The 14,829-nt window shown below is 36.9% G+C and overlaps 1 protein-coding gene across 1 annotated transcript in view; it reads right to left on the bottom strand.

Annotated features, from left to right (window-relative positions):
• The window catches only part of LOC108719987 (copine-4), a 216,471-nt gene that overhangs the window by 39,447 nt on the left and 162,195 nt on the right, over nucleotides 1-14,829 (bottom strand). The window contains exon 8 of the mRNA XM_018269331.2: nucleotides 1,936-2,034. Within this exon, the coding sequence (XP_018124820.1) occupies nucleotides 1,936-2,034 (99 nt within the window). The remainder of the gene's footprint in view (nucleotides 1-1,935; nucleotides 2,035-14,829) is intronic.

Here is a 14,829-nt window from a genome sequence, read left to right on the forward strand (position 1 = left end):
CTGGATTTGTCAGAAATTATGGGGTAATAAAAACTGTTACTTATTAAAAAAAAAATACTTATTACCTATTTCCAAATAATTTGTTAGCTAGTAAATGGCCTAATTATGAAGGTTTTTCTTCCCTTGTTTCTCTCATAACTAAATAGAATGGGGCTGGTTAATGTGACATCTGAATATTTATAGAACACGACAAAACAGCAAGGCCATTAAACTGCAAATCAGCAAGCCATACTCCATATTGTTCACCTTTTTATACCGCAGACAGACTATAGGAGTGGTGATTAGTGACAGCATTGTGTCACTGGATATACTACAGTATGTGTTGTTCATCATAGGTGGTCCTGATCAGTTACTTTTGTGGTCCTGCTAGGTTTCCCTGTCTCCGACCCTCCTCTGCCTGTGTCTACCATAAACTGCCTGTGAGTGCCATACACTGCCCTACGCTGCCTGTGTGTACCATACTTTGCCTGCCCTGACTGTGGGAGGTTAGCCTAGTGTTCTGGGGGTTCCACATAAGAGGAAGAGGCATATGTATTTAAGGCTATATGATGAGTGATGGGTGATATTTCTGTGGTAAGAACCATAACATTTGGATTTTTAGTGTGCTACTACTAGGGATGCACCGAATGCAGGATTCAGTTTGGGATTTGGCTTTTTTCAGCAGGATTTGGCCAAATCTGAGTTCCTGGCCAAATGGTATCCAAATCCTAAAAATCACATTACTTTAACACAAACAGGGAAGTCCAAATTTTTTTTACCGCACACTACACACAAGAATCTCTTTAAGTATTTGGATGAAGGATTCAGGATTCAGCCGAATTCCAAAATATTTTATTTGGTGCATCCCTAGCAATCTCTGATAATTTGGATATGGTCCTAAAAGTTCTTGGGATAATTTACGGCCCTCAAAACCACAGAAGTTGGACATCACTGTGTAAGAAATTGCCATCTTGATTTTGTTATTTAATATGAAAGCGGTTGTTCAGGGAACTTACATGAAGCCCTGATTATCATAACAAAGGTTTTCCTGTGATTACTAAGGCCTATGTCTGCTGTGGGGACCATAAAACTGATTGTGTATGCAAGAAAACTTGCTCAACAGGATGTAGGCAAGTTGGGGGTTTATCACAGCATCTTGGCAGTTGGGAGGGTTTCTGTGGGGGCAGGTGAGAACCCAGGATAAAAGAACGCTGGACAAATGTGAAGGGGCTGGGCAGCAGAGAGGGAGCTGGGCAGCTGAGAGGAGGCAGCTAGAGAGCTGGAGAAGCCAGAGGAGCCTGGGACAAGACATGTGAGGAATGAAGACCAGAGGGGAAGGCAGAGATGAAGCCGAACTCTATTCCCCTGCCTTTTTGGTAACAACTATGTAGACTTGTGTAATGTGTAACTGTAAATATTGTAATTATTGTTTAGTCTAAGTGTAATCATTTATGTAGAAAAATCAATTGATTTATTTTACAATACATCACTTTACTATACGCTCATTGGTGTGGATTCATTGTCTGCTTGCTCAAAAGAACCAGAAACCCTAGTAAGTGGGTTGAGGTATATAGGTATATTATTAACAATGATATAATATATACGATAGAAACTTACAACTGTACTATAAAGTCTCCAATTTGTATGATGGTCCTATTGTAGATGCACAAATTTCAGCAACATCTCTAGATCAATAAATATGGTGGCTTCTGTGGAAGCATTTTGGCTCTGTGTAAACAAGACAAGTGGACACCATACTGATATTTTCAAGTACCTTTCCATATTGTGCTTTGTGTTGTAAGTGAACATTCTCCAAAATCCTGCCTGGAAGCTTCTGAAATGTGCATGTAAATAATATAAAATCAACTAAGAACGTCAGCCATTGACAGACCTAAATTAATAAACAATTATCCATTAAATTTTTTTGCCAGGTGCCTACTAAATATTGTACTGTACCTGTCTCCCTTCCATCGCGTCTCGCATTTCCTTGAATGTAGTAGTAAACTCTCCAATGAAGTCATGCTTTCCATTCGAGTCCCAGTCCCAAACGATACACTATGGAGAAGAAGAAAAAACTCTGTTATCGTTGCATATTTGCATCTGTATGCCCCATAGGAACTTCCATATTGCTTGCTTTAGTAAAACTATTCTCTATAGATCTTAAAGACATATGTCCTGGTGGGGAATGTGGCAGTAATAACGTTTTTTTAGTGTTATCTTAGTAAAGTCAATATTTATTCTTCTTAAAAATCATCTAAAAAACATTTATGACTTCTAAGCCATTTAGCAATGATACTATTTTAGATCTTTAAGGTGTGTGCTGCTTACCAGTATATCACAGCTCTCCAATTATTCTCTAAATACCTCTATCCCTCAGGCAAGGATCACATAAAGCACCAAGTTTTTTTGACCGAGAAAAGTCCAGTCAATACTGTAGTACACAGAACCCTGGGTCACTGGCATTGCACTGATGCTCGGGCACTGCACAAAGGGGAATGCACACTAACCTAACAAATTAAAATTGCAAATACTTTTATTTTCTGTGGAAGGTCTAAGAACAGGCGAAAAAGGAGTTAGAAATAGATGAGGACCTGCACATGTCTTTATGTATATGAAAAGACTTGAACGTAATAAGGGGGTACCTAAAAGCAGATATTTTACCATAAAATAAATTAAGCAAGTGCATTTAAAGGTTTGTAAAGTCCAACATGGAGAACCAACACAGGTCCAACACAAAGACCCCAAATTTGGATAGTAAAAGAATGGTAAATCATGGATGCAGGTTTCTGTAAGAAAAGACTGGCTGATTTGCACCAACTTTGCATCTCTATCTTTATACCTAAATAGTCAGCCGTTATAATATTTCTATTCACAAGAACTTGTGGCAGAGGATGGGTTTTTGATAGAAAGGGGGTCAACTTTTGGATGGATCAATGCAGGGTATATTGTCCTACATTATTTCTATTTTAAAATTGTTGAGAGGTATATTAAAATGATGACACCAGACCTAGTATTGTGTGAAATGTATTAATCAACTGACCCCATATATGTCATATGTCATCTAGTGTGTAGGAAAATGTCATCCCTTGAATATCTCTGATTTTAAGTAAGTACAAGCCATTACCTGTTTATGCTATAAATATATGTACATATGAAGCTAAAATGTTATTTATAATTAGGACTGTTTGTGCATGTGCATTTAAACTGTGAAGTAACAAAACCTACTGGGAATGCAGTGTTTTTCAGAAGCCTACTGTTTTCCTTCTAGATGTTCATAACAATATTCCCACTAGGACAGTTGTTAGCATTATATTGCCTTCTTCTTATTGTAAGGCCATGTGTTCAGTTTAAACAGGGGGGGTGGGGGTTCAGTGACTAACGCCTCGAGAATGTATCCTTGAAGCATAAGTAATGTCTGTTCTTAAAGGGCCACAATATTTTTTCCTTAAAGGGATGATTCACCTTTAAGTTAATTTTTAGTATTTTATAGAATGCCCAATATGAAGCAACTTCATTGGCCTTCATTATTTATCATATTATTTATTTAGTTTTTGAATAATTTGTCTTCTTATCTGACTAAAACACTATGTAAGTCAACACATTTATTGTTATTGCTACTTTGTATTACTCGTCTTTCTATTCAGGCCTCTCCTATTAATATTCCAGTCTTTTATACATGGTTGCTATGGTAAATTGGACCTTAGCAAACAGCTGAAATTGGAAACTTAAATAATAAAAATGAAAACCAATTGCAAATTGATATACTACAGTGTGTGCTGTTCATCGTAGCGTGGTCCTGATAGGTTTCCCTGTCTCCGGCCCTCCTCTGCCTGTGTCTATCCTATACTGCCTGTGTATACCATACACTGCCCTATGCTGCCTCTGTGTGCCATGCCCTTTGCTGCCTGGGTGTGCCATACTTTGCCTGCCCTGACTGTGGGAGGTTAGCCTGGTGTCCTGGTGGTTGCTATTCAATCCACAGGGGAGGAAGAGGCATATGTATTTAAGGCTATGTGATGGGTGATATTTCTGTGGTAAGCACCATAACATTTGCATATTCAGTGTGCTACCACCGAATGCAGGATTCAGTTTGGGATTTGGCTTTTTTCAGCAGGATTCGGCCAAATCTTAGTGCCTGGCCAAATGGTATCCAAATCCTAAAAATCACATTACTTTTTGTAACACAAACAAGAAAGTCCAAAAAAAGTTTAACCGCACACTACACAGAGAATCTCTTTAAGGTTCAGATACGGGTTTGGATATGGTTTAGTATTTGGATGAAGGATTCAGGATTCAGCCGAATTCTAAAGCAGTGTATTTGGTGCATCCCTAGCTACCTCTGATAAACAAGACAAGTGAACACCATACTGATATTTTCAAGTACCTTTGTACATTGTGCTTTGTGTTGTAAGTGAACATTCTCCAAAATCCTGCCTGGAAGCTTCTGAAATATGCATGTAATTAATTTAAAAACAACAAAAACTATTCAGAATATCACTCTCTACATCATACTAAAAGTTAATTTAAAGGTGAACAACCTTTAATGTAGTGTGTTTAGCACAGGGCAAAACCCTATATTATATTTGTTATGTCTTAGGACAACCACCAACAGATTTGATGGTAGTTCCTATTTCATGTACATGAAATACCTTCTAATATGACTTATTTCAAAGTTACATGTGGCACAGCTGATTAGTAATTAGGTCATAAGTGCACAGCGTGGTTACCTAAAACCCATTGAGAAATCATGAATGGTCTGCTAAGTGGCAAGAATAGTGCTTGAACATAAAAAAAGGAAATATTATGACAGATGATTGCATTCCAGTTGATAAACCTCTCTACCACTGTGCTGTATAGTGCACTAAAAATTGTATTTTACAAAGGGAACCTTGCTTTCTTCTTCACCATATCACTCTCCAGTCATCCCCAATTACAAATCTAGTGCTAGAGCACATCCAAGGTGCCGGACTACAGGCAAATTGCTTACCAAGAAACAAAGATGGCAATATCTGGTAAGTCTGGTAAGTATGGATTTGAATGCTGTATCACAACTGCTAAATCCATTGGTGTTTGTTCTTATGGTTGACCTGTGATACATTCGCTGCATGTAGTAAATTGTGCCACTAAGATGTGGACATACACATCAATTACTAAAATAGATCTTTATATTTTTTTTCTTATATGAATATCTGTGGCACCAACTATGGCACCCAGGTTCCTCTGGAAAGAATTGAATATATTGCACAGAAACTGCAATGAAAAATACCCAGAACCTACCAATCCATTTCTAGTTACCTATTAAAAATGTAAATATAGACTAAACAGGACACATTTAATGCTAAAGAACTGTGTTTCAGCAGCTCCTTTGTTTGTTCAATTTTTAAAACTGCTATTTAACAAGTGTCTCCCTTTTGACATAATGGAGAAAAAACTTTGATACGTGTCTCAGAACATACTTTTTCATGGTCTTTATGGAACTTCTAACCCCAAGAGGATTTCCTAGTGAATAAATATCAGCTGAGTTGAACAGTTTTTCTCATTAATTGTCTTTAATTAGAACTCAAAACAAGACTATTAGAACTGATATGACGGCAGAATCTTAATTACAGCTGATCAAAGTCATATTAAATAAAATGAAGTGAATAAAAGAGGGTTAAAACTGTTTCGGCACTTGCTTTAAAATATGTTTCCCATATCCAGCTTGTAGAAAATCAATGGTTTGTAACTGTCTGTGTGTAATTCTTTTTGACTTAAAGGAGAAGCAAACTCTTGCTAATAAAAAACCCCTCCCCCTACCCTACATAGACCTCCTCCCTGCTCCCCCCCCAGCCTAACTCTTTACTTATCCCTTGGTGCAGATTCAGGGCATCGGATTTCACGGTTGCCATCTTCTGGTTCTTCAGTAATCTTCGGGTCTTCTTCTGCCGCTTCGGCAATTTCCGTGACTTTAGGCACATGTGCAGTTGTCGCGAGACAGCTGATTGCTTCAACTGCACATACGCCAATATGCCGCTCTATTCCCAAAGCTTACCGAAGAGAAGAAGATGTCACCCGTGAACTCCGATGGCCTGATTCTGCCCTGAGGGGTAAGTAAAGAGTTAGGGAAATTTACCAAAGGTACCATATAGGCTTGGGGGGAGCAGGGAGGGGGTCTATGTAGGGTAGGGGGATATGGGTTTTATAAGCAAGGGTTTACTTCTCCTTTAAGATATAAAGAAGATCATTTGATATATTCAATTTTTAAATACAACATTGTAAAGTAAAGGGAATGAGAGATTTTTTCACTAAGAATTGTTGTAAAAAGTCAAATTTTTAGAGGTTTTCAAGATATTCATATTTTTGCTCATTGTTCAGCACTTTTTTTCATTTGCACTTTTTATATTCCGATATTACTAAATGTAATGACAATCGTGATTTTATAGTCTGAGAGTTTTGTCATGGTTTCAAAAGCCTCCATGTGTACATTATATTATGTAACAATAAATTTGCTTAGTTCACCCCAGACTACAGTACAGTAAAGTTCTTTTGAGGAGACTTTATTTAAGCACTCCAAATAATACCCAATAAAAACAGCCCTACAGAAGCCAAATTAGTTACAGTTCAATCAGATTTAATTTCTGAGTTAAATGGGAAATGTAATAAAAGTCGGTAACGGAAAAACTATTCGCAATGCGAAAAATTGTGCCTTTGTGCGAACAAATTTTGCTATGCGCGAATTTGATATAGCTTTTTCAAACACGGAAACTGTTTAGCGTCCACTTCCGACAGTGGAAGACCGTTTGCAAATTTTATAGTTTGCGTCAATGCGCAGTCAATGTAATAAAACTTCTTACTGAAAAGTCGTTATGTTTTCTCCAAAAGATTACAACACCTTCAAGCACTTCTTAAGAGTGCGTAATTACAATTCGCAATGCGCAATTACAATTCGCAATGCAATAACAGTTTAAGGAACAATATTACATTGCAAGATGTGGATTTTTATTCTTATTGGTGAGAATTGTTTTGCTCTTTTGCGACTTTAATTACATTCTCCCGAAAGAGTTTTAACTCTTTCCCTATTGTAATTACACACATTCCGTCTTCTTGTTTTTTGCTCATAGTATTCACGGGCAAGAGCTGCCACAAGATCTCCACTGCCATGCTAGCATGCAACAATCGCTTAGCAAGGAGGATGGAGAAGAATTGGTATACCTGCAGTATTAATAGGAGCAATACATACTGTATAGCAGGCCATATATCAATTCATGTCTAGCCACGGCAGATATAAAATAAGAAGCCATGCATAGTAGGAAAATAACATGTTGATGTATGGATGCTGTATGGTGCTCAGATTATGCCTTCTCTTGCCAATTGTACGGTGATATGGCCCTATGTGGGCAAGTTGTAATGTTTGTTTTTGCAAATGTTAAAAAAAAATATATATAAATAAAAAAAAAAATAAGAAGCCATAGCCAAAGTAGGTTTCTCAGTCTCCAGTGAGATCCCTATTTCCAGAAAATTGGAAAAGCAGTCCCATGGCAATTAATATTTGGAAAAAAAAATTAAAACAAAAACAATAAAATATAATTTGTCATGGAAGTAAAAGGTCTTGTACAGAAAATATAACCTAGTTTCTGCAATTTAATGAATTTCATTTTAAATCAAAGCAATTAAAAGGTCATTCATTCTTTATTAAATGTTCAGTGAAGCGAATAATTTAATCTAGAATTAATATTTGACAAGGAAGAGTGTAACAATGCGAACTCCTGCCAAAATATCCATATTTTAAAATATTAAAATTGTGGCAAAATGTTTTCACATAAAATAATTTGCTGGTGCACATAAGGTACAGGGACTGCATCATGTTCAAGGGCTATCTTTATTGCACCCTGATGGAGCCTTGTGCCCATTATCCTTGATAGCATTTGTGTCCAGTGATAGAGCTTTTTAACTTGCAGATAGGTAAATGTATTGGCAGGCTAAGGGGTGCAAAAGGTATCATTCAGCTGTGGCTATAATGTTAAGTGCATATTTGTACTATCTATCTGGTGATGATTTGGTGCTTTTGCTGGCACATCAGGTTGGAGGACCAGAAAATCAGACTGGTGTCCAAAGGATTGGTGGCATCATGCCCACATGCTGCCCCTTACATGGTGATCACAGGATGCACCTATAATAAGCCATTTACAGTCTGACCCTCATCTGTTGGTCCCCATACTGAAGGTGCATCTATTGGTACATGTCAACAGTAGGCAGAAAACAGAGGGTCTAGGTGCAAGTAGGCAAAAAAAAAATTGGATTTTTTGCACTTTGGACCCTTTTCCATGTTTCATTGCCTTGACAAAGCGATTAAGCAAAATGCGTCGGCAGAGCCTTCTAATCCACAAATTTTAATTTCAAACTATTTGCCTTACCAAGCCTTTTATTATAATCAGTTGGATCTTATTTAATTTTGAGCGCTGTTCAGCCTCCCAAGGACCACATTTATAATCTCTTTCTTCTTGATTCTTCTTTCTCTCCATGACACTGAAGGATCTGTGGTTTTATAGACTAGTTTAGCCTCTTCCAATTGAGACAGATAACGTCACATTTGAGACCACAGTCCCCAGTGTTTGACTTTCTCCCCGTGTGGAGTCCCAGGGCCTAGAAAATCATCTCATAGAAGTTTTGGGACCTCTTTTCAATTTCCTTTTCTGACTTCTCTTTTAAATAATGGTCTGGGATATATATTTTTAAATTTTGTACAATGAATTAATTCACCTTCTAATCATTAATTATTGCACTAGCACTTTAGAATAATGAATTTAATTATAATATTGATAACGTACTAGAATAGTTATCAATTTAGCACGTTGTTATTTCACTGAATATGGTGGGTGATTGAAATCAGCGCGAGTATTATAACTATTGAATTTTCTGCCAAACTAATGGTTAATTTTATTAGGTAGAATTTGCATACCTTCTTGATTTAATTAATTGATCAATTTGAAGGGTAAACAATCAACTCTTACTATCACGGACATCGATCACATTAAACAAGCACTGGCACTTTATTCAATTAATGAATTTGAGTATATCACTCAGTAAAATCTTTTTTTGATTATAATAATTACCACCAAATCAATTAAGTTCATCATTATAATTAATTTACTTTGCATTGTATCTAAGAGGGTGGGGGTTTTATTACTTTCTTCTTTTCTAATAAATTAATTGATACTTGTAAATTATACCTCCTTCCTTTCTTTAAGGTGAATTTTTTAGAATACAAAAGTCTGTCTTCCCTCTCTTCTTTCCTTTTCCATGTTTGAAATGTGCCTATAATTTGAAAAAATATAATACCATGACTCATTTCTGTTGACATATACCTTCCACTAAAGGCCCACCCTATCTCCTGATTCTGTATTAAACATGTTCATCAGCTACACTTCAACTTGAAAACAGAAGGATTTCATTTGTGTTAAATACATACTGTAATTGACTTATCCTAGGAGGCAATGGGTTGAGATGCACATTTTAATTAAACTGAGTGGTCCAGGGAGGATCATTTTTTAATCTAATTCAGAGAAAGACAAAATTAATTAATTAATATACCTGACTCGTGTATGATAATGTCAGTTTGGCAAATCGTTTAGGAATAGCATTGTGTATTTCACAATGAGATTTTCTTTCATCCACTACAATCTACAATGCTTTTTCCTAAATGAGATTAATGACTTTGATCTTAATCTGCATGTCAATTTCTTCCAATTAAAGGAACCATAGTTTGCATTTATAAAAAAAAGCTTGCTCTGTGCCTGTTAACCTACATACTGCTGCTATTTCCCACAGCAATAATCAGCACAGAACTTTGATGATGTTTTAAAATTCCAGGATAGCAAGGAGTAAATATTCAGTGACCAAATGATGTGTAAAATATTCTACACAGTAAACCCACTGTGCCTGTAGCTGTCTGTTTTTGGACAGGGCTTGGCATTCCAAATAAAGTGTTTTCGAGCAGCACTTTTTGTAGTATAAGCAAATTGCTAAAGTCAGTCTTGGAAATCTTTCAATTCAATAACCCTCAGTTTAGCATCAGTGGATAGAAACATGGCAATGGTAGGTTCAGTGGGACATGTGTTTCCTTCTATGGTTGTTAAGATTTTATTGAATTAGAAAAGACCTTCATCTGCTGGCTGACTGAGAATTATGGAGATGTAAAAGTGGCCATACACTAAAAGATCCAGTCATTTGGCAAGGATCTCCCCAATAGGAATAGCAGCTGATGGGACGAGTACCACATCAACTAGCTGATGCAGTCCTTGATCCGATGGGAAAATCAAACTTGCCCATTTGAGATCTGGACAATTTTTGCCCAGATATCAGTCAGTGAGACCTGCCTGAAGGCCCTAAACACTGGCAGATAAGTTGCTGAATTGGTCTAAAGGACCCAAATTGGCAGGTTAAATCTGCCTATGTACAGCCACCTTAAGAGTATACATATATTTATTCAATGTAAACTTATTATGGTATATGGTAGTGTGTGTAAGAGAGAGAATGCATATTTTAAGGTGAGGCTATAGCCATGGTAAAGTAGAATTCCCTAGCATTCAAAGTGTCTTTCTCACTGATTTGACTGAATAATACAGGGATGTGTAATTTTAATTAGCATTTCTTTACTGCTGTACAGAAAATGAATCCACTAGAATACTATATACTTAGGGGCAGATTTATTAAGGTTCGAATGGTAAATTCAAATTCGAATTTTCTAAAAAAAATTTGTGTCAAAACTCACAAATTCGAATTTAAAGGCACCAACTCGAAAGTAAATTTGAATGTGAGATTTATCATACCTTGACCATGGAAACAGTTCTAATTTGAATATTCCCTGCCAAATTAATATACAAGTCAATGGCAAAGGTCCGCTGACCCATTTGAAGATGTTAAAGGAGAAGGAAAGCTACTGAAGCAGTTTATTGCCAATAGATTAGCCACAAAAGTGCAAGCTATAACACTATATTTATTCTACAGAATGCTTTAACATACCTGAGAAACAGCACTAGAAGCTCTCTGTTTGTTTAGGATAGCAGCTGCCATATTGGCTTAGTGTGACATCACTTCCTGCCTGAGTCTCTCACTGCTCACTTTTAGTTCTGGGCTTAGATTACAGCGAGGAGGGAGGGAGGGGGGAACAAACTGAGCATGCTCAAGGTCGTGCCCTGGAGATTTAAGATGAAAACAGGAAGTCTGATACAGATGCCTATGAGTACACAATAGAAGGAAAGAAATGCTGTGTTTCTTTTGACAGAGGACTCAGAGCAGCATTACTTTGAGGGTTTACCGGTGTATTTATATAGACCTTTCTAATAAAACTTACTTAATTTTAGCCTTACCTTCTCCTTTAATAGCCTTCCTAAAATTCAAGTTTTTTTTCGGAGAAAAACTTGAATCAAGCTTCATTCTAATTCGATTCAAATTCTATTTTGAGTTTTCAGTTCAGTAACATTTGTTTGAATTTTAGACGTTGACGTTTTTTCTTACATGAGATAACATTACAATTTCGAGTACATTCTAATTTATTACAAATAAATTTGACCTTTGATAAATCTGCATCTTACAGAAAACAGAAACAACCCAGCAGGATAGACATTATTGAAATGATGCTCTAATTGGATTAGATTGCAAAGTACACAGTATTAGTGACAAATTCCTTAACCAGAAAGCTCACAACACAGAAAAGAGATTATTTTTAAGTCTTCTTACTGTGTAAAGTTAAATATATGGAAAGTCATGCATTCTGCTAAAAACACACAATTTTCTCTAAAGCACAGTGCACTCAGGAACCGAACATGTCACATCAAAGGAGTAGTTGAACAGCAACTATTACACTGTATCCAGCAAATATCTTTTACCAACATAACTCATTCTGCTTTACAAGATGTAATAATAAAATCAGCATAACCTTGCTTTGATACATTGCTCAAAGAGAAAAGATATCTGAAGGAGCAAATTAAGCAGCAGAAATCCAGCTCTTCATGTCTCATGCATCTTGACTGCTCAAATGGTTTCTAAGAAAAGGGTCCTGTTGTTAATGACTTCATCAAGTCTATATCTCCCCAAATGTCATTTCTGTGCAGGCAATATCATGACTGTCATTTGATGAGCTAGGAACTGTTTCTACAAACTGGCTCACATGTAAGGTCTGAAAATGTGTTCTAGTTGAAACTTGGGGGCAAATTTACTAAAGGGTGAAGTGGCTAACGCTGGCGAAAATTCACCAGTGTGACGTCATTTCGGCACTTCACCGATTTACTAACGGGTGCTGGCGTAATTACGCTAGCGAAGGCGATAGACTCTAGCGCAACTTCGTACTCTAACGCCAGCTGTATTCTCGCTCTGGTGAAAGAGCGTTACTACGCAAATTCACTAAGTTATTGTTTTTACTGAAGGTTACCTCTATCGCCAGACTTACCTTCACCACCTTAGACCAAGCAAACTGTAATAGAGTAGATAGGACTTGGTCCAAATAAAGCTTTACATTTTTCTAAGTCACAAAAAATGCTGGTGTCTTTTCCTTTTTACAGGGTGATAGGCTGAAAAAGATCGTACATTTTTTTTTTGGGTACCCTCCTTCCCCCCTACATTTCCTTATATATGGCACATAAACTATACACTGGGCTCATGTTTAGGGCAATATAACAACTCTATTTTCTTTTATTAAGGTTCCCTGGGCTTGTGTAATATAATGTATTTGCTGCAACATATACGTCCATTGAAATCTAACTTCCTGCTGTTATTATTATCTAACGCTAGCGCAACTTCGCTGTGCCTGCCGTAGTAATGCTAGCGCAACTTCCAAGCGTTCAGCGATGGCGACGAAACTTTGCAACTTAGTGAATTAGCATTGTCTGTGCGAAGTGTGGTGAAGGGGGCGAAGCCACACTGGCGAATTTTTACCCGTTAGTGAATTTCCCCCTTGAATGGTAGCCTAAAATGTAATTTTATTCTTATTAAGGATATGTAGGAAGACTTGATTATAATTTTATTGTAATGAGATGTTCACTGATATTTATATGACATTCCCAACCCTGATCTATGTTCTGGGCAACATCTGCAGGCTCACTCCATTATGTATGAAACTGCAAACATGATTTATCACTTCTTCCTGACACACCTGCTTATAGAGTACTAAAAGTGTAACATAAATTAACCCTTTAAGTGCCAGCAGAATTTCACATTTTGGTTACGCGAAATGCCAGCCGTTTTTGAAACATTTTGTGCTCTCTCACTTTAGGGGCATTTTCTGAGGGGAAACCTATAGTTTACCTAGGAAAACTATACATTGTTTTTTTCGGTAGAAACTGAGCTTTCTAAATCTGCCTGAGTTTTCATGTATTTCCACCTGTGCAAAAAAATTTATAGTGCTAAATACCAAAAAAAAATGAAAAATTACCATTTTTCATCGTATATCAATTTATACCAGAAAAATATTTCATTTTAGGGATGAAAATCCAACTGATTTGGAAAGCCTTATGTCTCTCGAACGTGCCAATACCAGATATGTATAGTTTTAGGGAGATTTAGGATTTCTGTACAGCAAAAACTCCCGGCAGTATATTACCGAATTTTGAAAGCACTAAGGCAGAAAACAGCATGCTTTAGATTCCAAGGCAAAAAATCCTGAAACCGTAGGTTTACCCCAGAAAACCATACATTTTTGAAAAGTACACATTCTGCCGATTACAAAATGGGTAACTATGTCTCTCTACTCCCAACTACCAAACATAAAAGCTTGTCTGAAAATAGCGGTTTTTCAAAAAAAAATTAAAAATTCTGAAAAATCATTTCAAAGGTTTTATTTTGCTGCTCCGCATATCCCAAACTATATTAGGTACCAAGAAAAAGCACCTGAAATATGATTGCCAGGGGTCCACTGAACAGTTTGATACCCATTATGCATAGGTTTACCAAAGTATCTGGCATTTAGAGACACCAATATGAAGTTAGCACATCCAAATTGATCAGGACTTTACTTCAGCTACTGAGAAATCAACACATTGACTGCATTTTTGTGGGGTAAAAACACAGAAATATATGTTTACCCCCCAAACCCATATATTTTTGGAAAGTACACATTCTACTGAATCTAAAATGGGTACCCATGCCTTTCTGCTCCAAACTACTGAGTCGCAAGGCTTTCCCAAAATTGTCGGTTTTGGTGAAATATCTGAAAATTGCCTCAAACCTTCAACTTCCCAGCACCATATCGCCCATGTATCATTACGTACCAAAAAAAAGCACCCTAAATATGATTGCCAGGGTTCCTCCAAACAATTTGGTGGCCATTGTTCATAGGTTTACCAAAGTATCTGGCATTTAGAGGCCTCAAAATGAAGTTAGCGCATACAAATAGTCCTGTGGGTAACTTCAGCTAATGAAAGATCAACACATTGACTGCATTTTTGTGGGGTAAAAACACAGAAATATATGTTTACCCCCCAAAACCCATATATTTTTGGAAAGTACACATTCTACCGAATCTAAAATGGGTACCCATGCCTTTCTGCTCCAAACTACTGAGTCGCAAGGCTTTCCCAAAATTGTCGGTTTTGGTGAAATATCTGAAAATTGCCTCAAAGCTTCAACTTCCCAGCACCATATCACCCATGTATCGTTACGCACCAAAAAAAAGCACCCTAAATATGATTGCCAGGGTTCCTCCAAACAATTTGGTGGCCATTGTTCATAGGTTTACCAAAGTATCTGGCATTTAGAGGCCTCAAAATTAAGTTAGCGCATACAAATAGTCCTGTGGGTAACTTCATCTAATGAAAAATCAACACATTGACTGCATTTTTGTGGGGTAAAAACACAGAAATATATGTTTACCCCCCA

This window comes from Xenopus laevis, chromosome 6S (assembly GCF_017654675.1).
Source record: "Xenopus laevis strain J_2021 chromosome 6S, Xenopus_laevis_v10.1, whole genome shotgun sequence".
Lineage (NCBI taxonomy): Eukaryota > Metazoa > Chordata > Amphibia > Anura > Pipidae > Xenopus > Xenopus laevis.